Source organism: Phoxinus phoxinus, assembly GCF_949152265.1.
Source record: "Phoxinus phoxinus genome assembly, chromosome: 14".
In the NCBI taxonomy this organism is placed as follows: domain Eukaryota; kingdom Metazoa; phylum Chordata; class Actinopteri; order Cypriniformes; family Leuciscidae; genus Phoxinus; species Phoxinus phoxinus.
In genome coordinates, this window is record NC_136889.1 from 24,833,253 (window position 1) to 24,855,489 (window position 22,237).

The window sequence follows — 22,237 nt, forward strand, 5'->3', positions numbered from 1 at the left end:
TGCTAGTGATAGATAGATAGATAGATAGATAGATAGATAGATAGATAGATAGATAGATAGATAGATAGATAGATAGATAGATAGATAGATAGATAGATAGATAGATGGGATGAACTTTGTGGATGCAGCTTAAAATACTCTAAAAGAGTTTTTGTATGAAAGTTTTGATCCCCTCAATGAAAGTCTATAGGATTGTTCAGTTTAGGAAAACCGTAAGTCAGATAAGTTAGAAAATATATAGCAGACCGAGTTATCCTGGAGGTATGTGCTGAGTTTGTGGGTCATAGCTTTGTCAAGCCAGAATAATAAGTGTTAATTTTTAGCAGTTGTATGTACAGTAAACCTCACTGCTATCATTAGATTGTATTGTGTACCTGTACATCAGCCATTTGGCAATATCGATCGATCACTAGAGTCAGGGAGCAATGAACAAGGAGACGGGCCGAGGGCAGTGCGGGGGTTTGTTTGCCTGCTTTAATATTCAGGACACGGCGGAATGCTGTGTTGTGAATAAAACATACTGTAACTGTACCTGTGAGTCTGCAGACTCCAGGCAGAGAAAGGAAAAATACAAGAGAGATGAAAAGAGATGGAGAGAGTTTTGAGAATATGTCTGAAGAACAGAAATTAAAACAGATGAAAGGAATATTCCAGTTTATTATTCCTGGTACAGCTCAGTTACATGCTATGATGGGATTCCAGATGGTGGAGGGAAGTAGGATGAAGGGATGAGATGGAGAAAAAAAGGGATGAGAGAAAACTGGCTGTAAAGAAAGAGGAAACTGTTCAGAATACCAATTAAACATTTTTAAAAAGGGACAGCTGCGAGTATGGCAGTAAGTCCAGAGAGCTCAGTTACAGACTGACATGTGTAACTAGAGACTGACACACACACATTTGTGACGTGTTTTTTTCTTTTTCCTGTTGCCACCCTGTAGAGCTTTCTGTCCACAGGACGTGGTTGAAGAGGCGGTGCTGGTGCTCCTCATCACAGAGTCAATGGTGAGACAGTCTTTCTCACATTCATCCTTTCTTCCTTAACATGCTGTGCTGTGACGTCTCTTCTCCTTAGCTGCATGCATGAATACTGTAGAGTATAAAGGAATAGTTCACTGAAAAATCGTAATATATTAATCATATTATTTAAATCTTAATAATTTACTTATCGAATCACCCTCATATTGTTTCAAAACCTTTTAGGAGGAATTTTTAAGAATGCTCCTGTTTTCCATACATAGTTTAGCGTGACCTCTAAATGGTCCTCAATAGGCGGATGAAGTTGAATGCCGATGAATACACTTTATTTGGCAGGCAAACAGTTCAGTTCAATTCAATTTAAGTTTATTTGTATAGCAATTTCACAATGCGTATTGATTCAAAGCAGCTTTCAGTTTCAATGTTACAATATTCTCTTATCCCCCAGAGATGAGTGTATCAAAGTAATATACATATGGCAGTAATTAATAGTTATAATATAGTATATTGTGTGGTTAGTTAACTTCATGTATTCAGTTAAGCTAACACAACAAACATGCTAAACAGCAATTACAACTTGTACTCGTAATTATTGCAATATAAGGATCATTTTATAATATGAGGATAATATTTTAAAGTTTTGAATGTCGATCCAAAGTTGCAATCCATAGCATTTTAGGCAAAAGATGATGTGTATTTGGTACTATTTCATCAGATTTAATTCTAGTACAAATTTATGAGAAGCATAATGTGAATGCTTGGCTAAAGAGATGCGTGTTTTATCTGATTTAAACAGAGAGAGTGTCTGAGCCCCGAACATTATCATTAACAGTAGTTACCAATGTAGTTACATGCATCACATAAATCGAGTTGGGTCAGTAAATAAAATAAAAAATAAAAAAATTATATTGCTTTTATTCACCAACTGGTCAGAAATGATAGTAAAGACATTTATAATATACAGTAGGCTATATAATAGCTATTTTTGATCAAATAAATGCAACCTTGGTAAGCATTAGATATTAATTTAAAAACATCTTACTGACCCCTCCCAACTTTTGAATGGTAGTGTATGTTTTCTAGCAGATATCAAGAAAATGTTGAGATACAGTATGTAGGATCCATTTATGTCATTCCACATTAGTTTATTTGGTTTGTAACACTTTAGTATGGGGAACACATACAGTATTCACAACTATGACTTTTGCTTCAATAAACTCCTAATTTACTGCTTACTAGCGTTTAAGTTTAGGTATTGGGTAGAATTAAGTGATGTAGAATAAGATCATGCAAAATAAGGTGTGCTTTAATATTTAATACATTAATATGTGCTTTATAAGTACTAATAAACCGCCAATATCCTAGAAATATGCATGCTAATAAGCAACTAGTTAATAGTGAGAATTGAACCCTAAAATAAAGTGTTACTATTTGGTTGTCACCAGTGGTTTCTGACTGTGGTAAAGCTTTGCATTTTTAACATCAAGGGCTTTAATGTAATGCAACTATGGACGCTTTTATTTTAATAATAGAAAATGGTTTATTTTGATTATACTTATTATAAGAAACTTTGCAACTACATGTCAACTAACTCTCCTTAGAGTATTGAATATATTGAAGGAGCATCAAATTAAAGTGTTAGCAGAAATGAAGTAGACATTCTGCTAATACTCGAATGACTGGTAGTTGACATGTAGTTGCAAATTACTTATAGTCAGTTGAATGTCTGAGCATCAAAATAAAGTGTTAAAAAGCAGACAGCCTACTAATACTCTAATAAGAGTTCATTCATATGTAATTGCAATGTTACTTATAGTTAGTAGTAGAATGTCTAAGATTTTTCATTTGTTTGTCAGATACTTTTATCTAAAGCAGTTAAATGTATTTTTTTGGTGAACTATCCTTTTGACACAGGCTTCCAAACCCTAAAGGCATTTTATGTTTCTCCGTATTTGACACCCAATTCAGTTCTTGATCACTTCACTAATGAGCTGATGAGTTGAACGAGATGTGTCAGATAAGAGAATCATCTAAATTGTGAAGTGCTGGAGGTTCTCCTGGACTAGGATCTAGAGACACAGCTTCAACAAAACTCCTGAGCTTCTCTCTGTTGTCCCCTATAGGCCAGTGGCGAGGCAGTGATCAGCCGAACCCCGGAGCACCGGGAGGTGAGGGAGAGCAGCATGCAGGACGCCTCCTCCGTCTTTGACCTGCTGAGCATCGGCATGGCCAGGAGGGGGCAGTACTCCATGCTGTCCGAGGTAAGATGTGTCAGCACAGAACAGTATCGACCCTATGCTTTGCAAATAGGAGCAAGGAAGTGACCTGTATTTTATGTAGTAGCTTCTTTCACCTTCTTTGTCGCAAGTCGCATCTTTCAATCTCTCTCTCTCTTAATCTCTCCTAGTTGTATGGGTGATTTTTTTCCCTTCTTCCTCCGTCCTGTCCTTTCAGTAGTTGAGCCGTTGCGTGATGGTGAACGTTTACTCAGAGAAGTTCTCAGGTGAATCTGAATCTAAGCTCAGTGTTTTCAGTAGGTTCATTTCAACTGAATCCATGTCATTTCACTGATAACCCACATCACACTGCCATTACTCGGCATTATCAACAAATGCCTGCGTTTATATAGAAATGTTAATCCCGTTCTCATCAATTTGATCCCCTTTCTCATGCATGTGCCATTATGTGATGTGTACAGGATACACACAATCCCTTATCGGTGCTGAAAGCAACAAGATCCTTCCTAGAAATACTGAGTTATGCTGAGCAATATCAACCGCATTAGGGTCATTCCATGTCAAATCAACCACATTTCAAAAACTTACCCGGATCAAATTTTTGATTTTGTTCATATTTTTCTGAAGAAAGACAAACATAAATAGTGATGAAAGTCAAAATATGAAATGTAATGAATGTATATTGACTGAGTAATCCACTATTTTGTAGAGGGAGGTCAAAATGAGCCAAATTACTTTAGAAAGATGGCAGCATCATTATTTTATTTTTACATGGAGATTAGTAGGTCTATTAATAAAATCTGTTAACTTGAGCAATCTTTGTTGCATTATATGACAAAGTTTTTGCCTGTAAATCAAGAAGTATTACAGATATCTTAATATCCTGTTAGATTCTGGTTCTTGACAATATCCTAATTATAAAGGCCCTATATATAGTCAATCCCAGAGATATGGAGATCTTAATGTTTCCATAAAGTAAATTGGTCAATTATACAAATTTGTAGTGGTCGAAAACCACTTTTCTTTTAAAGAGGAATATATTAACAACAAATAAATGTTAAAACTAAAAATGTATCTTTTTTTTATATCAAAACATTTGCATAGAATATACCCAAGTGCCATAAATATTATTTTTCCAAAGTTTGCATCCCTGTAACTAAATTTTATTAATTCTGTTAAGATTCTAACTTGTAGATTCTCATTCTTAACACACTTTTCTTTTGGAATCTTAATTGTTAAGGCTTGTTGTAATTGTTGGGATCTCAATGCAGCTCCATGTTCAATTAGTTGATTTTTACCAATTTTTAATGGCCAAAAACCAAAATGTTGTTCACTTTGCACACAGCTGATACTTAATGCATTAATACATGGGGAATGTCTGAAGAATAAATAATGTTCAAACTAGAAATGTATCTTGTTTCCCTCCATCAAAAAAAATTGCACACAACACACCTGGCAAAAATACACTGAAATGGTGAAGTTGAGGCACATTAACTTGCTCTCAAAGGTGTATTTATAAGATTCTATATTTTAACCAATTTTAGGGATATTTAGAAGAAAGGATTTTGTTCATTTTAAAAGCTTCTGAAGCTACCAAGAGTATGCAGTATCGTGACTACATGCCATCCAAATACACATTACGACATGAATTGACATCCCAATATCCCAATATCTCTGGGATTGAACCATATAGTACTAGCCTTAAAAATGAAGATTGCAAAAGAAAAGTTTATTAAGAGTTAGAATCAAGGAGGATATTAAGATATCTTCAATACTTTTTCAAACTTGAAAAAAAAAAAAAAACATTTATGGCACTCAGACAGGTATGTTCTATGCCATTGTGTTGATAGAAAAAAACAAGATACATTTCTAGTTTCAAAATTATTTGTTGTTAAGATATTCCTCTTTAAAAGAAAGAAGTATCAGCTGCATGCATAGTGACCCACATTTGGTTTTCAACCACTAAAAATGTGTACAATTGACCAATTTACTTTATGGAATTGCATTAAGATCTCCATATCTCTGGGATTGAACCATAGAGGGCTTTTAAAATGAAGATGCCAAAAGAAAAGTTTGTGAAGAACCAGAATAAAAGGATATTAAGATAGTTTTGATACTTCTGGACTTACATGCAACCCTGGGGATAAAAACACCCGTCATTCCCATTTTTTAACTGTCACCGTTGGCATATAATGCCACAAAGATTGCTAGAGTAAATAGATTTAACTAACAGACCTACCAATCTCTGTGTAAAAATAAAATAATTATGTCTTTTTTACCCACCCTGTAATTTGGCTCCAAATCTCAGGTGAAAATTGTCATTTTGACCCCCCTCTATAAAATAGTGGATTACTCAGTTAATTAAAGGAGAACTCCGGTCAATTTTAACATTGAGCTCAATTTTTAGTAAATTTGGAGTGCTGTCAATACAGAGAACAACGACAAAAATCGGTGTTGCCTACACCGTGTTATCCTCTTTTTAAAATTTGCACCCTATTGACTTGAATGGGGTCTAATTTTAAACCTGCTTTTACAGCGCACATACCTGTATTCAGTTCCTGTTTTCGGTCGAAGTCCAAAGTAGTTGATTGTCGAGTTCACGCGCATAGGTTTAGTTACCTATGATCACGCGCGTGAAAGCAGGTTTAAAATTAGGCCCCATTCAAGTCAATAGGGTGCAAATTTTAAAAATAGGATAACACGGTGTAGGCAACACCGATTTTTGTTGTTGTTCTCTGTATTGACAGCACTCCAAATTTACTAAAAATTGAGCTCAATGTTAAAACTGACCGGAGTTCTCCTTTAACATTCATGACATTTAATGTTTTGGCTTTCTTCTTCATTTATGTACTTCTTTCACCAGAAAAAAAAAAAGATCCAAATCAAAAGGTTTTAGCCGGGGACCTCTGGTTGAGTTGACACAGAATGACCCATTATCATTTAGCTCTGTTTCCTCTAGTGTTTCTTGGAAGGCTGATTCCCTGATTCAAAGTTTTTTTTTTTTTGACTGTGTTGTGTGATTGTTTGCCATCAGTGTTTGGAGCGGGCCATGAAGTTCTCCTATAATGAGTTTCATCTTTGGTACCAACTTGGCTTGTCTTTAATGGCAAGTGGGAAGGTGAGATTCATGTCCTCCATCAATGTTCTATTCATGTATTAGTCATTTGTTGCTATAATCAACTAAATAAATGAGTTCTAGTAACTGAAAGAAACAAAACCCAGAAGAAAACCCCAAATTAAATGTTTAAAGTTGAAAAGTCCTTGAAGAGGGATCTCATTGAGTGATTGGGATCAGGGCCGGGATTCACAAAAATCTTTTTAAGAAAGAAGTTAAAAAATTCGTAATAGTAATATTTATTATATTTAATATGTTGTAATGCTTAATATTTGAAACAACCCAATACATTCATTAAACATCGTATCTTTGGAGATTTAAGACAGGTTGGAGGTTATCCTACTTTAAGAAGTAATTTACATTGAATTTTAAGAACATTCTTTTCAGGAATATAAATACTTCATAAACTTTGTCTTAAGAACAATTTGCTTAACTTAAGAATAGCTTCTGGGAATACAAAATATTTGTATCTTTTTTTTCTTAAGTTATAAAATAAGAAGAAAATAGCAGTTAAGAAAAAGTATTTTTTTTATGAATCGTTCCCAGATTACAGCCTATTTTCACACCAAGATTAACCCTTGGTTAATGTTAATGTCAATGTAACAACAATGTTTCAGACTTGTGATTGTAAAAGAAGGTTAAATTGATAGTTCACCAAAAAATTTAAATTCTCTCATCATTTACTCACCCTCATGCTATCCCAGATCTATATCTGCTTACTCGTGTTTGGATTTACCCTGCTCTGATTATTAAAGACTGCCTTTTGATCTTCATCCTCGTCATCGTGTGTGTTACAGAACCCCAGCTTGACAGGACCCAAGATTAGTTTAGCGGCGTGTTTTGTTAAATAGTTTTTGAGTTTTTTTTTTGTAAAAAAAAACAAAACAAAAACACAGCTTTACAGGGAAGACCCTCAAGGGAGTTTCGCCAAATACGTAGAGTGGGTGTCCTGTGATTCGCCGCTCATCGCTCTGTGATTGAACGTCATCGATGATGACACCAGGCCCACTCCCAATCCAGCGGCCAGCTGAGCTCCACCAGACTGCGAGGAGCTGCAGCTTGAGCCCACGACAGACAACGAGACCCTCTGCCGCGACATGTGAGCCAGCGCCATCGGGGGCGACTGAGCCTAACTTTGCCGCGGAGCCCGAGCGGCACGAGTCTGAGCAGGTGTGTGTGCCGAGACTGCACCTCCTATAGCCGAGGGAGTGCTGTTGGAGTTCAAGGGAATGGAGTTGAGCCTCGCCCACCCTCCCGTCACTGAGAGTGAGTGTTTAATCTCGGCGCTGTTAGACTGTGATCTTGTAGAGGATGTTACCCTAGCCCCCAGTGCTTCTACCTGAATCTGTCAGTTCTGTTCCGTCTGTAATGGCCCCGGCCAGCCTCCCTCTCCCACCACCTCTCCAAACCACTTCTAACGACTTGGTGTTTTTCCTGAGTATTTGTTTGTCCCTGCAGTCTCTTCTTCAGTCCTCAACCGATCCTGCCACCCAGTTGTTAGTTGGCACGTTTCCATTAGAGATTTGCTCAAAACTTATGCGATTTTTTTATTAAATTTTTCTAAATGTCGACAAAAAACTATTGCAAAATGACAGCGTTTCCATTAACCCATATTATGCAACTAAAACAAATTTTTTTCCTCTCACGATAAGTCATTCCAAAAATCATGGCAACGGATGTTGGTAGGTTTACGTATATAACTCAGCCACTGCACTGGCCATTATTATTAATCAAAGGAGATGTATATGTGTTATCCAATCATTAATGGCAAGGAAAGCCCCTTATACTTGAGAGCGGCACATGTGAGGTGTTTCTCTGAGTTTCTCACTCATATCTGCTTCGATGTCTTGATTGCGGCATTTCTTTGAGGTTTAGAATCCAGTATTTCTGTAATTCTTTTGTCTTTTATGAATTTAATAAAGAACTCTGTCTCGTATTCTGTGGGCGTATTTTCAATTCGCGCCATTTGAAGGGTAATGGAAACGCGGTCTCCCATCAGCCCCTCATTACCACCTGACTACACCGTGGACCTGCTGGGAGCCAATTCCTCCTGCACGTGATGAACCCGTAGCTCCGCCCTCTAGCCTCGGAGTGCTCTATCCCACCTCGACTCGTTGCCCTGGCTCCTGTGCTCCTTCCTCCCTCGACTCCAGCGTGGACCATCGGCCATTCGGCCTCCCCAGGCTCCCTCGGACCATCGGCTCCACCTGGATCAGACATCGCCATGCCTACATCAGACTTGCGGGCCATCCACTGCTCTCCGGCCCTCCACTCCTTCGTTTTTGACCAGCTCCGCCCTCCCTCAGGCACCGCCTCCATCCTCAGTTGCTCCAGCTCAACCTCTGCCCTCCGGATCCCCACTTCCATCTCGGTGGAGCGCCGCCACGGCAGCCCAAGTCATCTGCATCCCATCGCTTCCTTTGCTCTGCGTCAATGACAAGTCATTGTCACCTGAGCTCATCTCCATGGTGTTATTACCTCCACCATCAGGGCTCCTCCCACCTGCGACCAGCGCATCTGCCTCTGATCAAGGCCATCCGCTGGTTGTTGTCACCATCACCACCCTGGATTTTTTTTTTGCTTCTGGCTCCTCCCGTTGTTTGTCCTCCTCCAGAGCCTCCTGCATCCCTCTGTGTGTGGCGTCCCTTCGCCAGCCCCTTTCACCATTCCTTCACCATCTCCTCATTCTCTTCGCCTTCTCACCACAGCACGAGGACGCGCCGCCCGAGAGAGGGCGTTCTGTCACACTATAACACCACATGGACTTTTGTTTTCAGCCAGTACCGTTTTCCCTTAGTTAGTTTGTTGTCATGGACACCCATTAGTTTCAGCTGTGCACTAATCAATCAAGTCAAGTCACCTTTATTTATATAGCGCTCTTTACAATACAGATTGTTTCAAAGCAGCTTTACAGGAAAATAATGGAAGAAAGTTTCAATGCAATCAATCATCTCATTATCACCACTACTTAAGTCCTGTTTTGTTTGAGTTTCACTGGATCTCATATGTGCTAAGGTTGTGTTACGCGCTTACTCATGTTTGGATTTACCCTGCTCTGATTATTAAAGACTGCCTTTTGATCTTCATCCTCATCATCATGTGTGTTGCACAACCCCAGCGTGACACAAATACAATCGCTTCTGGCCAACTGTCACATGCATGTTTTAGAGAGGGTCGAGTTTACACTTGACATAAACATAAGCACGTTGTGAAGCGTGATGTTAGCGGTGTGTGAAGTTTGCGTGAGGAGTGACACGGAACCACAGAGGACAATACTTCTCATGTGAGTTTCACAACACGCTTAAGCCGAGCTTATGTTTACGTTAAGTGTAAACTTGACCCTCTCATGAATATGCAATCAACAGTTGGCCAGAAATGATGGTTTGTATTAAAAAATATTACGTTTCTTACACCCACCTATCGTTTTGCTTCAGAAGACATTGATTCATTTTTCTAGAAATCTTTGTGTTCATCTGAAGAAAGAAAGTAATAGACTGTACAATCCTCGGTTGAAATGAGGGTGAGTAAATGAGAGAATTTTGGTCAAACTATCCCTATAACCCCTTTATACCTGGCTCTCTGCGTCTGACTTGCCATAAGTGTACAATGTGAAACAATGCAGTGCTAGAAAGTTACAGATACTTGTTCATAAACTGCCTCAACTTTCAACTGCTGTGTTCAGTGACGATAATTCCCACTCTGCATTTTCCTTTTAGTGTTTTGTCGTAGATTGATATTCAGTTTCAGAAGTCTCAAATGCATATCCGTTGTGCACTCCACTTGTCCAATCAATGTTATTAACCATGTGCAAATAAGAATGTTACAGATGTACAGTGCGCTAAACTAAAATGAGCCTGGGTTTATGATTTTTGCGAGTGAAAGCCCTCATGATGTATCAGAAGTTTCGCACTTCTTCTGTTGTGTGTACATGTACGCAGAATGCTAATATTGCCATATAAGGAACTATCAAAATTTAGCTGTGGGTTGGTTTTGTGTTACTCTATCTTACATATCTGCATATATAAATGAATGAAACCTATATTATTAATGATATTGTACAGAATGAGGGTGCGGTGTCAGTCCTCAAAGAGTGTGTGACAATGAGACCACAGGACCCCATCCCACCTCTTCTTGCAGCAAAAGTGTGCATCAACAAGCTACACTGGGTGAGAAAAACATTTACATTTAATCATTTAGCCGACGCTTTTATCCAAAGCGACTTACAAATGAAGAGAGCAATAGAAGCAGTCAAATCAACAATAGGGCAACAATATGCAAATGTCGTGAGTCATGACCAAACTCAGCTAGACCAGCATGTAGAAAGGGTTTTTAAAAATATATAATAGATATAGAATAGTAAGTGTTCGTACTACTGAGTCAAATAATAAAAAAAATATCACACCGTTGTATTGAGCAATTCAATTCAGTTTCAAGATTCTCCGTCTCTAAAACATACACTACCGATATTTAAAAAATATATTTATTTTATTCAGCTTCTCAAAAGTGAATACTGCACTATTAATCAATGAATCCTGGGGAACATATCATGGTTTACAGAAAAATAGTAAGCAGCACAACTGTTCAGCATTGATAGTAATAAAAAAAATTTCCTTGAGCACCAAATCAGTAATGATTTCTGAAGGATCATGTGACACTGAAGTTTTGCATCACACAAATAAATAAAATTATAAAGTATATTCACATAGAAATCAAATCAAATTTCACAATATAGCATTTTTTTTATAATTTTGATCAAATAAATGCAGCCTGAGTGAGCATAATAGACTTATTTCAAGAACATAAAAAAATCTTACCGACACCAAACTTTAGAACCATAGTGTACTTACCAGCATAAGGATTAAATATGTTAAAGGCTATGAAATGAAATAAGCAATGTGCATTTCAGGTAAATTCATTCATTTTGGCATCCATAAGTCCTTAAATCCATCCATCCTAATACCATAAATCCTATATAATCCTAATATATTTAAATACAAGCTATTCTCATAACTTTATTATTTATGCTCCACACAAACAAAGAATTGTACGAGAAACATCTGTATTTTCAGTTTTTTTATATAATATTCAGTGTACAGTATCGCTCCGTCCTAGATGGGGTTTAGATTCCATCACTAATAAGTGTCCTCTGTGTTATTGTGTAACATTTCCATAGACACAACGCAATGTACAGTCACGACACTATCAATCAAATACACACTACAGCCCTGTTGAGATTAGCACACATCTGGTAAGAAGCGTATAGTGCTGAATACAGACCGCATGCCATAAGAGGCTTATAGCACAATAGGGCCGTATAGCCACAGAATCGTAATGCATAGGCTTTAATGTCAGATAGCACGCCATCCCAGTCACACTTCATCCTCCCTGCATCAAAACAGGGCATGCAAGGACTTCTCCTCAGGCAGTTGTCCTTGATGCTGATTCATGTCAGCATGTCTAGCATTTAAATTAATGAATATCATACGACATTAAGTCAGCTTATTATGCTCATATGAATGATATATAATGTGAATGCATGATTACATGTAGGGATTTGTCACAATTTGGCATCAAATCTGGGCAGTTGACATGACCTAAAAAGTTTTTCTTTTTCTTTTCTAAACTACGCTATACAGATAAAAATCTTGAATAAATACGTTTTTTTATGCTTTTAAAAGAGGATTCTTTTGCTCACCAAGGCTCAGTAAAAATCACAAAGGAGTAAATGAAAGTAATATTGTGAAATATAATACAATTTAAAGTAACTGTTTACTGTTTTATTACATTTTGAAATGTAATTTATTCCTATTATGGCAGAGCTGAATTTTCTGAATTGGCACATGATCCTTCAGAAATCATAATATGTTGATTTAGTGCTCAGTTTTTATTGGTACTCAATTATTAAAAATGGTTGTTATTATTATAAAAAAATAACTGCTTTTGGTGCTAAATATTGTGAATATTGTGGAAACCGTGATAAGAAAAAAAATATTTGATTCTTTGATTAATAGAAAGTTCAGTGAACAGCATTTATTTGAAATATCAATCTTTTGTAACCTTAAAAATTTCCTTTAATGTCACTTTTAAAAATTCACCATAATAATGATAAATGTTTCTTTAGCACCAAATCAGCATATTAGAATGATTTATGACACTGGAGTAATACATGGCTGCTGAATTGTGTATATTAATTACACATTTGAATGTAAAATATATTACTTTTTTATTTAGCTTATGCTTTTGTTCAAAGTGACTGTTATGTACAGTTTATGGTCAATGATGATGTTGGGTTCAAACTCATAACCTTTCAGTTTCCTGCTTAGGTATTTAACCACAACTCCAACAGCTCCAATATCATCACAAGTTGATAACCACTGATATAAATCATCCATGTCTCATGCGTGTTTAAATGTGTGTGTCAGCTGGAGGATGCAGTGTCCCTCGCAGCAGGTGTGGTTGCTTTAGGAGAGTGTGCTGGGGAGTCTCTTCCTCAAGCTCATCTGGCCATAGGACTGTGCCGTAGTATGCAGGCAACTGACGGTAAGCCCGATTATCCTTCTCTGAACCTACAAAATGAGCCGGGCCCCCAGCTGTCCTCAGCTGCTCTCTGCTCCCTCTCTCATGTCTGCGGTGACTCACTGTTTGACTGTGTTTGCAGCCACTCTGAAAGCAGACCGCGATGAGTTCAACAGAAGAGCGCTGCAGTCACTCCGGAAGTACGCTTGATGTTTACCTTTTTCACTTCAGATTGTGTTAAGGAGGCTTCAGCCACCCACTTTGTTTTGGAATTGTTTGGACACTTAAAGCCTTTTCTAAGTTGATTGCAGAACTGTTATTAATATTAAAACACACCAATATTAATTTTATCCTCAAAACTACACCACTGTTTAAAAAGTTTGGGGTCCGTAAGATTTTTTTAATGTTTTTGAAAAAAAGTCTCTTAAGCTCACCCAGGCAGCATTTATCTGAGCAATAATCTGATAAAACAGTAATATTGTGAAATATTATTACAATTTATAAATACTAGTTTTCTATTTTAATATATTTTCAAAAATATTATTTATTCCTGAATTTCCAGCATCATTTCTCCAGTCTTTAGTGTTACATGATCCTTCAGAAATCATTCTAATATGCTGATTTGCAAGACACATTTCTTATTATTATCAATGTTGAAAACAGAAAACAGCTGCTTTGTATTTTTGCAAACCGTGACACATTTTTTAGGATTCTTTTAGGAAATTTCAAACGGCAACAGTTGTTCAACAGCGTTTATTTTAAATAGACATTTGTAACAAATATAAAAGACTTTACTGCCATTCTTGATCAAATGCATCATTGGTAAATGAAATTAATTCTTAAAAAAAAAATCTTACTGACCTTTTGAACAGTAGTTGTATATATATATACTTTCTATTAAAAACGTGTGCTGTCAATGGAAGAAAATAATCACGTCATTGATCAGTCTATATAAAAAACACTGAAATTGATGACAAATTTGGTGAATGTAATCGTAACAAAATCACTATTTACATTAAGCATATTTTTTTTCATATTAAAATCATGGAATCTTTTAAACCCTTGCCCAAACTGAAGGTGTCATACTAACTTCTGACATTGAATCGTTTCTGTTCATTTACACGAATGTAATCTGTTGCAATCGGTTTCAAATTAGATTGTTTTTAATCCCGTTACTATGTAATTTAACATCACAGTTAATTCCAGCGTGTTAGCTTAGCGAAGGGTCAGTTGTGAGATGACTGGCAGATGTCAGACTGATGAAGACTTCACATAGACTTGTTTTTTGACTGCAGAGCACAGTCGCTGGATCCTCAGGACCCTCAGATCTCCTTCTGCCTCTCTCTGCAGCTCGCTCTGGTTCGACAGGTTAGCATGTCAACACATCAATCTTGCTGACTAGATGCGGAATCGCATAATGATTTTCATATCTTCCAAGAAAAGAAATTTACATGAATCCCTCTCCTCCTTATTTTGCAAGACTGCATTTTTGTAGCTTTTGTTTACACACAATATAACGGTCAAGGTCACATGATTGTCTGAATAGCTCCTTATCTTGTCATATTTTGAACATGTAACTGAAAGTATGTGTAATATTTGGCCTGTTGTTTCAGGCAGTGCTGGTCTCTAATGTGACCTCTTGTGTTTGTGGTAGGTGTCCGAAGCGATGAAGCCGTTGGAGTTGGCTCTGAATGTTCGTGGGGATGATCTGCACGCTCTACACCTGCTGGCTCTACTACTCAGTGCCCAGAAACACTACCAACACGCCCTTGACACGCTCAGACTCGCCCTTAACCAGCACCCGGACAACTTTAAGTACGTGTTTATATATGTTTGTGTTCTACTTTAAAGGAGTAGTTCACTTTAAAATGAAAATTAGCCCATGATTTACTCACCCTCAAGCCACCCTAGGTGTATATGACTTTCTTCTTTCAGATGAATACAATCAGAGTTATATTAATAAACACCCTGACACTTCCGACCTTTATAATGGCAGTGGATTGCAAGCATCCATAATAAATTAACTACACACTGCTCTGAGTATTCGTCTGAAAGAACAAAGTCATATACACTTTAGGGTGAGCAAATCATGGGCTAATTTTCATTTTAAAGTGAATTACTCCTTTGAAGGGATAGTTCACCCAAAAATGATAATTCTGTCATTATTAACAAAAACCCTCTTGTCATTCCAAACCTATGACTTTCTTCTGTGAAACAAAAAATATATATATTTTGAAGAATGTTGGAAAACAGAATGTAAGCAAACAGTTTGGCTTACCATTGACTTCCATTGTACCATCTACGAGACAAGCCTGATTTCACCATATATTTATGTACACAATAATAATCTTTTACATTTTAATCCTTTTATTTTTAATATTTGGCATGTTTGTGTGCTGTTGAAGTTTGTGTGCTTCATTTTCATACACCCTGTTTAGACTTTAGACCCGTTTTTTGTTGGTCAATGGCGCAGTCTATTTCAGTGTCCTCAAAATAGCAAAGCGCCAACAACGCGCCTGAACACACCTCGTTTTCAGACCAGCACACCCATATGTGCACAGATGGGTGCAAATGCATTTGCTATTTAAACAACGTGGCGCATGATGTGAAAATGATAACTGCGTCAGGCTGAAACTAGCAAAAAACACTTGCTTTGTGCCTGGCACCGGGTGTATGATAGGGCCCTAAGACATATTATATCTTATTTTATGTTCTTTTGGGTGAACTATCCAACTTTGGGTGAACAATGCAACTTTACAGAGAAATATTGTTGTAATAGTGTCTTAAATTCCATGAGGATTTTATTTAGTAGTTCAATAAAAAAAATGTGCCTTGATTTATTTGACTGTAACCCCAATAAATATCTGCTTTAGAAAACAAAATATCAAAACTAGTTCAGGATCTGGATCGTAGTTCAGAGCTGACTTCACTTTTCTGCATTTTTAGATTTTAATCAGCTGATTACTGGACATATGAATTCAGAAGTTATTAGCTATATGTATAGTTCATCACATGATCTACTAACGTTTGACAATGCCTGTCTTATTTTTCAACTGTTTTATAATCGTAAGCCCTAAAATACTTTAAAAAATGAAAAGTGCTTTTTACTTGAAAAGTGTGAGAGAGAAAAAATCATTTTTTACATTACCATGTGGGGTCAGTATTGCTCTCAGTGACAGGCAGAGATGAGAATGGAGAGAAAATAATTAGGATCATGCTCATGTGTGATAGCAACACACAAAAGTGTGTAAAGATCCCCAGAATTTCTCACACACTGAATCTATTGTGTGCGTGACTGAACACAATGGTCAAATTGTCACACATTTCTCATTCCTAGAACCTCCGGAGAAAACAAATCATCACTAAACTCTGTTAACATATGGGAGAAGGAAGAGTTGAACCAGGGTGTATGCAAACTAAAATCACTTTTAATCACCTTTTTTAACTTCCGTAATCTGACATACTATTTTTCTGAGAGAAACCGTCAAATTGAGGTCCGTCAAATTGATTGTGTCATGAACATTGAACATTACATCCCATAATGGAAGCAGATGTTTGGAGAGGAGAGTTGGAAACCAAGAGGGTTTTGTGATGTGGAAATTTGTTCGAGAGATGGATCTTGTGACTGTGAAGAATATTAAGATAATTTGAAATAACATGCAATGCTTGTTCACAATACGGCCCGGAATTAAATTTGTATTTCACTTTGGTCCCTGTCACTATGGTCACTCCCTGCTGAAAAATCCAGCATTGCAGGTTATCAGCATTAGGTATGTTTTGCATGCTGGTTCCCGGTTTGCTGGTCCCCAACATGGGATGCTGGTGGACTACCATATGTTGGCTTTTGATTCCAGCAAGACCACAACGAAACGAAAGTCTATTTGTCACCATTATGGTGATCAATGTTTCGTTATGTGACTTTTACAGACACTTGGCTCTTTCTTAGGCAGAGCTCTTCTCATAAACCCTGTTATTGAACAAACTGCGTATGATTACGCTGTTATTTGGCTTTTTTCTTTGTTTTTTATATCTCTAATATTTTTGTTTTGCGATGTACACAAGCTCTTTTTAACTGATTTGTGTATAGATCCTTTGGAACATCAGACAAATCCTTTGATACGTTGGAACGTTTCACCAGTTAGAATTTTTTTTTTTTTTTTTTTTTACTTTGAATTAAAACTATTTTACTTTGAATTAAAGCTTTAGATGACATTGATTAATAATTGAACCGTAACTAAAACAATTAAAATTCAGTTCTACTGCCAATAGAGGAAACAAAAGAAATAGTTAATTATACATTTCAATCAATCATGCATAAAATGTAATCTTATATTGTTTTTCCTTTACATCCCTAATGTGTTACAAATAGAAATATGCAAGCAAAAACAATGCTTGTCCCCAAACACTGCTTATATACAGACAACTGGCCTACTCATACTCAAACCCGCAAGACCATGCTGGTGAACCAGATTCACCACTTTTGTTTCGCTTGAGAACAGCATGACTATGCTGGTCCACCAGGTAGACCAGCACTATACCAGCACTAACCAGCATAAACCAGCCTGGACCAGCTTGGAATTCATGCTGGTTTATGATGGATTTTTCAGCAGTGCTGGTAAGAGAATACAGGCTTGACTCCCGTTGCACATTCATTCAGATGCTACTGTAACTTGCTGTGTGAGCGGGAAATTTCAAGACTCAGACCTGTAAGTAAATGCGGTTGTCAATCCCAAAAACTGACAGTTTGAACGTAGCCTGTGTGTACTTCATCACTACACTACAGCTGCTCCAGCACAACAGCACATTATGAGCGTCTGCCAGTCAGAGCGTCTCGCTGCATCTCTTTCTCACTGGTGTGAATGCTCTGCTGCCCCTGTTTACACACACATTCTTAATAGCACACATCCGCACACACACACTCACATTCATCTCGCTTCACCCCTGCACCCTCCAGCTCACACAGACGTCCACCCACTCGCTGTACCTTGTTTAAAAGAGAGACAGTTCAGGGGAAGAAGAATGCCCCCAGACACCTGCAGAACTGCTAGTTTCTGTTAGAAGCAACTGAAGCATTGGCCTTACTGACGGAGACTAGGGTTGAATGTGGTGGACCCAAGGAGGTCTGTAATACCCGTTGAAAATTATCTGCTAGCATTCACACATCTCATTGGCAGTTGCTCATTGCATTTAGCTCTGGAAGATCTGGATGCTGCAGCCTTTGCTTAAGGGACATTCAGTTCCAGAAACTTTCATTGACACAGTAAAAGTCTGACTGACGACTCTGGAACAGGAAAATGACGTGCTAGGCTGATTGGCTGTTGGTATATGTACTTGTTCCAGACCATGACGTCAATGGCAGTAGACTAAAGATGATTAGTTAACTCTGAACACAGCCACATTCACAATGATAAAAGTGTGTTCACACTTATGCAGTTAGTTTTTCTGAGGGTTTTTTCTGAAATGTGGAACTTTGGTTTCAGTGGCATTGCATAAGTTGCCATTTTTACTTTAAACGTGCAAACATTCTGATATGATTTATCACAAAATACTGACTGTCAAAATTCTGCAGGGGTGTGTAGACTTTTTATATCCACTGTATACTATATGTTATTTAACTATATATTGAATAAAATTATAATAGGTTGTTCCTCCTCTAAAACAACTATCTTTAATGAACCAATCAATTCCTAGATTATTCCCTTGTTATTTTTAGGTCTAGAGTATGTGTTGACTTTAATTTTGTCATCTGCAAAAATCTTGTGAATATTTGATATATCGCCAAGTCCTATGTTTACTATATTTATGATATACAGTACAGTTCATAAGTTTGGGGTTCATGTGATTTTTTTTTATGTTTTTGAAAAAAATATATTACGTTCACCAAGGCTGCATTTATTTGGTCAAAAAACACTGTGAAGTATATTCCTCAGTTCCCTGAGATAAGGGAACAAGCACAGGCCTCGACTCGCAATATGTGCTGTAGCACGGCAGGATACGCAATGCTTGTTTGTTTCTCTCAGGGAACCAAGGTTACGTTAGTAACCGCAGCATTCCATTTTCAATACAGTTCACAATCTCTGACACGTATGGGGAACGCACTGCAAAACGCACTGCTACTAGCGCAGAACGGAAGCTCAGTGAGGAGGCAGGCTACTAGAGTTAAGGACTTAGAATGCCCAAAAATGGCAGGCTGGGGTACAGAACCCGGAGCCTGTGGATATGGTTATCTCCTTAGGAAAAAAAACCTTAGGGTGGAGACCAATTCAGGCAGACAGAACCTGCGCCTGAAGGACTGGGACATCCAAGTTGTAGAACCTGATAAAGGTGGACGGCGAGGACCAGCCGGCCGCCACACAGATGTCAGCCATGGATATTTCGCTAGACCATGCCCAAGAGGAAGCCATCCCTCTGGTGGAGTGAGCCCTCACTCCAATGGGGCACTGCAAGTCCAGGGACTTGTAGGCTTGCGGTATTGCGTCCACTATCCAGTGGGGCAGTCTCTGCTTTGTGATTGGCAGCCCTTTAGAGGGTCCTCTGAAGCGCACAGAGAGCTGCTCCGATTGCCTGAATTGCCTAGAGCGCTCAATGTACACCCTATAGAGCCCGCACTGGGTGTGGTGTCTGTTCACCCCCAGGGAAATAACCTGTGCCTTAAAGGGCGTGGAGAGCACCTTAGGCACATAGCCTCATCTGGGTTTATCATCTCTAAAATCCAATTCGACACGGCCGGAATGGCTTCTCAAGCCTGGCTTCGGGGGGGCGAGGGGTTGGAGAGCCGTAGCTCGGGGCTGGAACCTGACCCTTGCAGCATGATTTGTGAAGGTGTTTGTTTTTTATTTGACTCACTTTAACAGCGGAAAGAGGTCTGGGCACATACCACTGGTGGGGCGGAACCAGTACCAACAAACACAGCGCCTCCAACGCCTGGACTGGATTGGGGGTTGGGAGGTGAACACATGGTCTCTTGAGGTTGGTCTGGCCTTGGTGGGACTTGGCCCCCTCCTCCTCATGCCCAAAGCATTAGTGACTGCTTGGACTGCTCAAAATGTAAAGCGCTTAGCTGGGCGGTAGTGCTACTTGACCTCTGGTCCGCTTTGGGCTTGGGCTGAGCGGGTGCGGGAGCGGGCATGGTGTGCTGCTGAGTCGACGACGGTGGGGATTAGAAGCAGCAGAAGAACTCGTGGCACATAGCCTCCAACGCCCTCCAGGCCACCGTGAAACGCTCAGCAAGCCATGCAGAACCGAATAGGCCCGAGAAAGTCATGTCAAGCCCCTGTCTTGTCAGCGTCCTTGATCTCCAAGTTTACAGTACACAGACATGAACCAATCAGGCTTCAGTATTCTGAGATTCCCCATACGCATCAGAGACTGACGCAATGCGAAGTTAACCGTATTGAAATGGAACTGAATTTTCAGCAAACATTACTCTACTCTTTAGTGTCACATTAGTGTTCAGAAATCATTGTAATATGCTTATTCAATGCTCAAGAAACATTTATTATTATTATCAATGTTGAAAACAATTGTGCTGCTTAATATTTTTGTGGAAACCATGATCAATCTTTTCAGGATACTTTGATGAATAGAACGTTTTAGAAACTTTATACATATCGCTAATATCACTTTTGATTAATTGAATGCATCCTGGCTAGTTAGAGGTATTTATTTCATAGAAAAGAAACTTACTCCAAACTTTTGAAGTGTACATTTTTATAACATATTGTTATGTTTTGACTAAAGTATTAAGCAGAAGCACTTCCTGCTTTTGTAGGAGCCAGGACATTCTTTTTCTGTCTCTTTTTTGGTGCGGGTTGTACTGTAGTTTATTGATTGTTCTTGTCATTGTGTGTTTTAGTCTTCTCTTTACCAAAGTGAAGCTGGAGGAGGTTTTGTTCGGACCTGCTGCAGCTTTACAGACCTGTGCAGAAATGCTGCAGTTGTGGCAAAGTCGCTATGATTTTACCCGACTCAGGTAATGTCACTTCTCTGTTCCAAAAAATCTCTGATTTTGATATTAATTTAGCTCCGTTAGCATTGTTCCTCTCTTCTTGTTACTTACTTTGCTAATTTCCTGTTTCCTTGGTTTCTCTATGGGTGCTTCTCAAACAATAGGCTGTGTCATAGTAAGGCTGCATATCTCGACTGCCACGTCATCAAGGGTCGCTGAAAGCATTCTCAATTTGGAGCCTTATTTCGCGTCTTTAATTCAGCTCATTTGGAAGGATGCATCAAGTGTATCCTTCGCGTTCTTCAATCACCCACAATCCATTGCACACATTCCAATTCGTGAAAAAGAACTGACGGGAAATGAGTCGGCGCGAGCTTGAGTTGTGAGTTCATTGTGAAATGTAAGACAAAAATAATGTTTTTGGAGATGTTATCTTTTGTTTTGGTGTAAATGAATCACTTAACACTAAACTGCCAATACTGTATGCCCCTGGGAGGCTGTCATTCACTGTACTGCAGTAATAGAAAGTCAGTAGTCAGTTAATCTAAAGATTTTTGGATACAAAGTATTTTTCCAAAATTAAGTTTTAATAGTATTTTTGTGCTGTGACCGTAGGGGCGGCAACACATGTGACGTGGCCATGTGCACTTACTAGACTTACTCTTTTCTAGCATTTATTACTGAGGCTTTTACGTAGATAACGATGATAAGCTCTGGACATTTTTACTCAATATGGTTTAATCTAACAGCCTATCACACCGCAGAAATAAACACGTCAACAGCCAGTCGGTGCTTGTCGCTAATAAGTGATGTCTGCGTGTCTGTGTGTGAATGAATCGTCTGATGATACACAAACTCACACGCATGTGACACTTACAGTGTTATCATCGTCTGCTGTCTCAATATGTAAAGACATGAACACATGAAATTCATCTCCAGAACTCCTTTGAGTCACTTCACAACCTTTTCACTAGGAGAAACTACCGTCAAATACACACATCTTCACGACAAACTTTCAAAATAAAAGTTTGGTTTAACTTCAAGAAATTATGACAGAAATACTGCCTATACTAAAATGTACTTCTCAAAGTAATAATAATATTATTATGATAATAATGATAATGTTATTATTATTTCTAAGGAATATCATACAACCAAGATATTTTTCATCCATATTTTAAATGTAGCCTATACAGTTCTGTTTTGCGGCATCTTATTTGACAAATTGTTTTTTAATGTTTTTTGTTTGTTTGTTTGATCATTTGATTAAATTGTTAAAGTTTATATACATTTATATTAAATCAAAATCCCACAAAAAAAAGGGAAAAACAGCATTTAGAGAAAAACAAAAAGGATTTAATAAGGGTAGTGACTCTGCAGAGTTTAATTTGGAACAAAAAAAGTTTATGGGCCCTATCTTGCACCCAGCGCAATTGACTTTGAACA

General features: G+C 38.1%; 1 protein-coding gene across 3 annotated transcripts in view; it reads left to right on the plus strand.

The window, feature by feature from the left end:
• Window positions 1-22,237, plus strand: part of ttc7a (tetratricopeptide repeat domain 7A) — a 63,659-nt gene that overhangs the window by 21,525 nt on the left and 19,897 nt on the right. For all 3 annotated transcript variants that reach the window (XR_013800203.1, XM_079635274.1, XM_079635275.1), the window contains 9 exons: window positions 939-1,002; window positions 3,099-3,236; window positions 6,247-6,330; window positions 10,389-10,493; window positions 12,750-12,867; window positions 12,986-13,043; window positions 14,139-14,211; window positions 14,498-14,658; window positions 20,699-20,815. Coding sequence is in view for 2 of the 3 variants with exons in the window: in XM_079635274.1 (XP_079491400.1) it covers window positions 939-1,002; window positions 3,099-3,236; window positions 6,247-6,330; window positions 10,389-10,493; window positions 12,750-12,867; window positions 12,986-13,043; window positions 14,139-14,211; window positions 14,498-14,658; window positions 20,699-20,815 (918 nt within the window). In the remaining variant the exon portion in view is untranslated. The remainder of the gene's footprint in view (window positions 1-938; window positions 1,003-3,098; window positions 3,237-6,246; window positions 6,331-10,388; window positions 10,494-12,749; window positions 12,868-12,985; window positions 13,044-14,138; window positions 14,212-14,497; window positions 14,659-20,698; window positions 20,816-22,237) is intronic.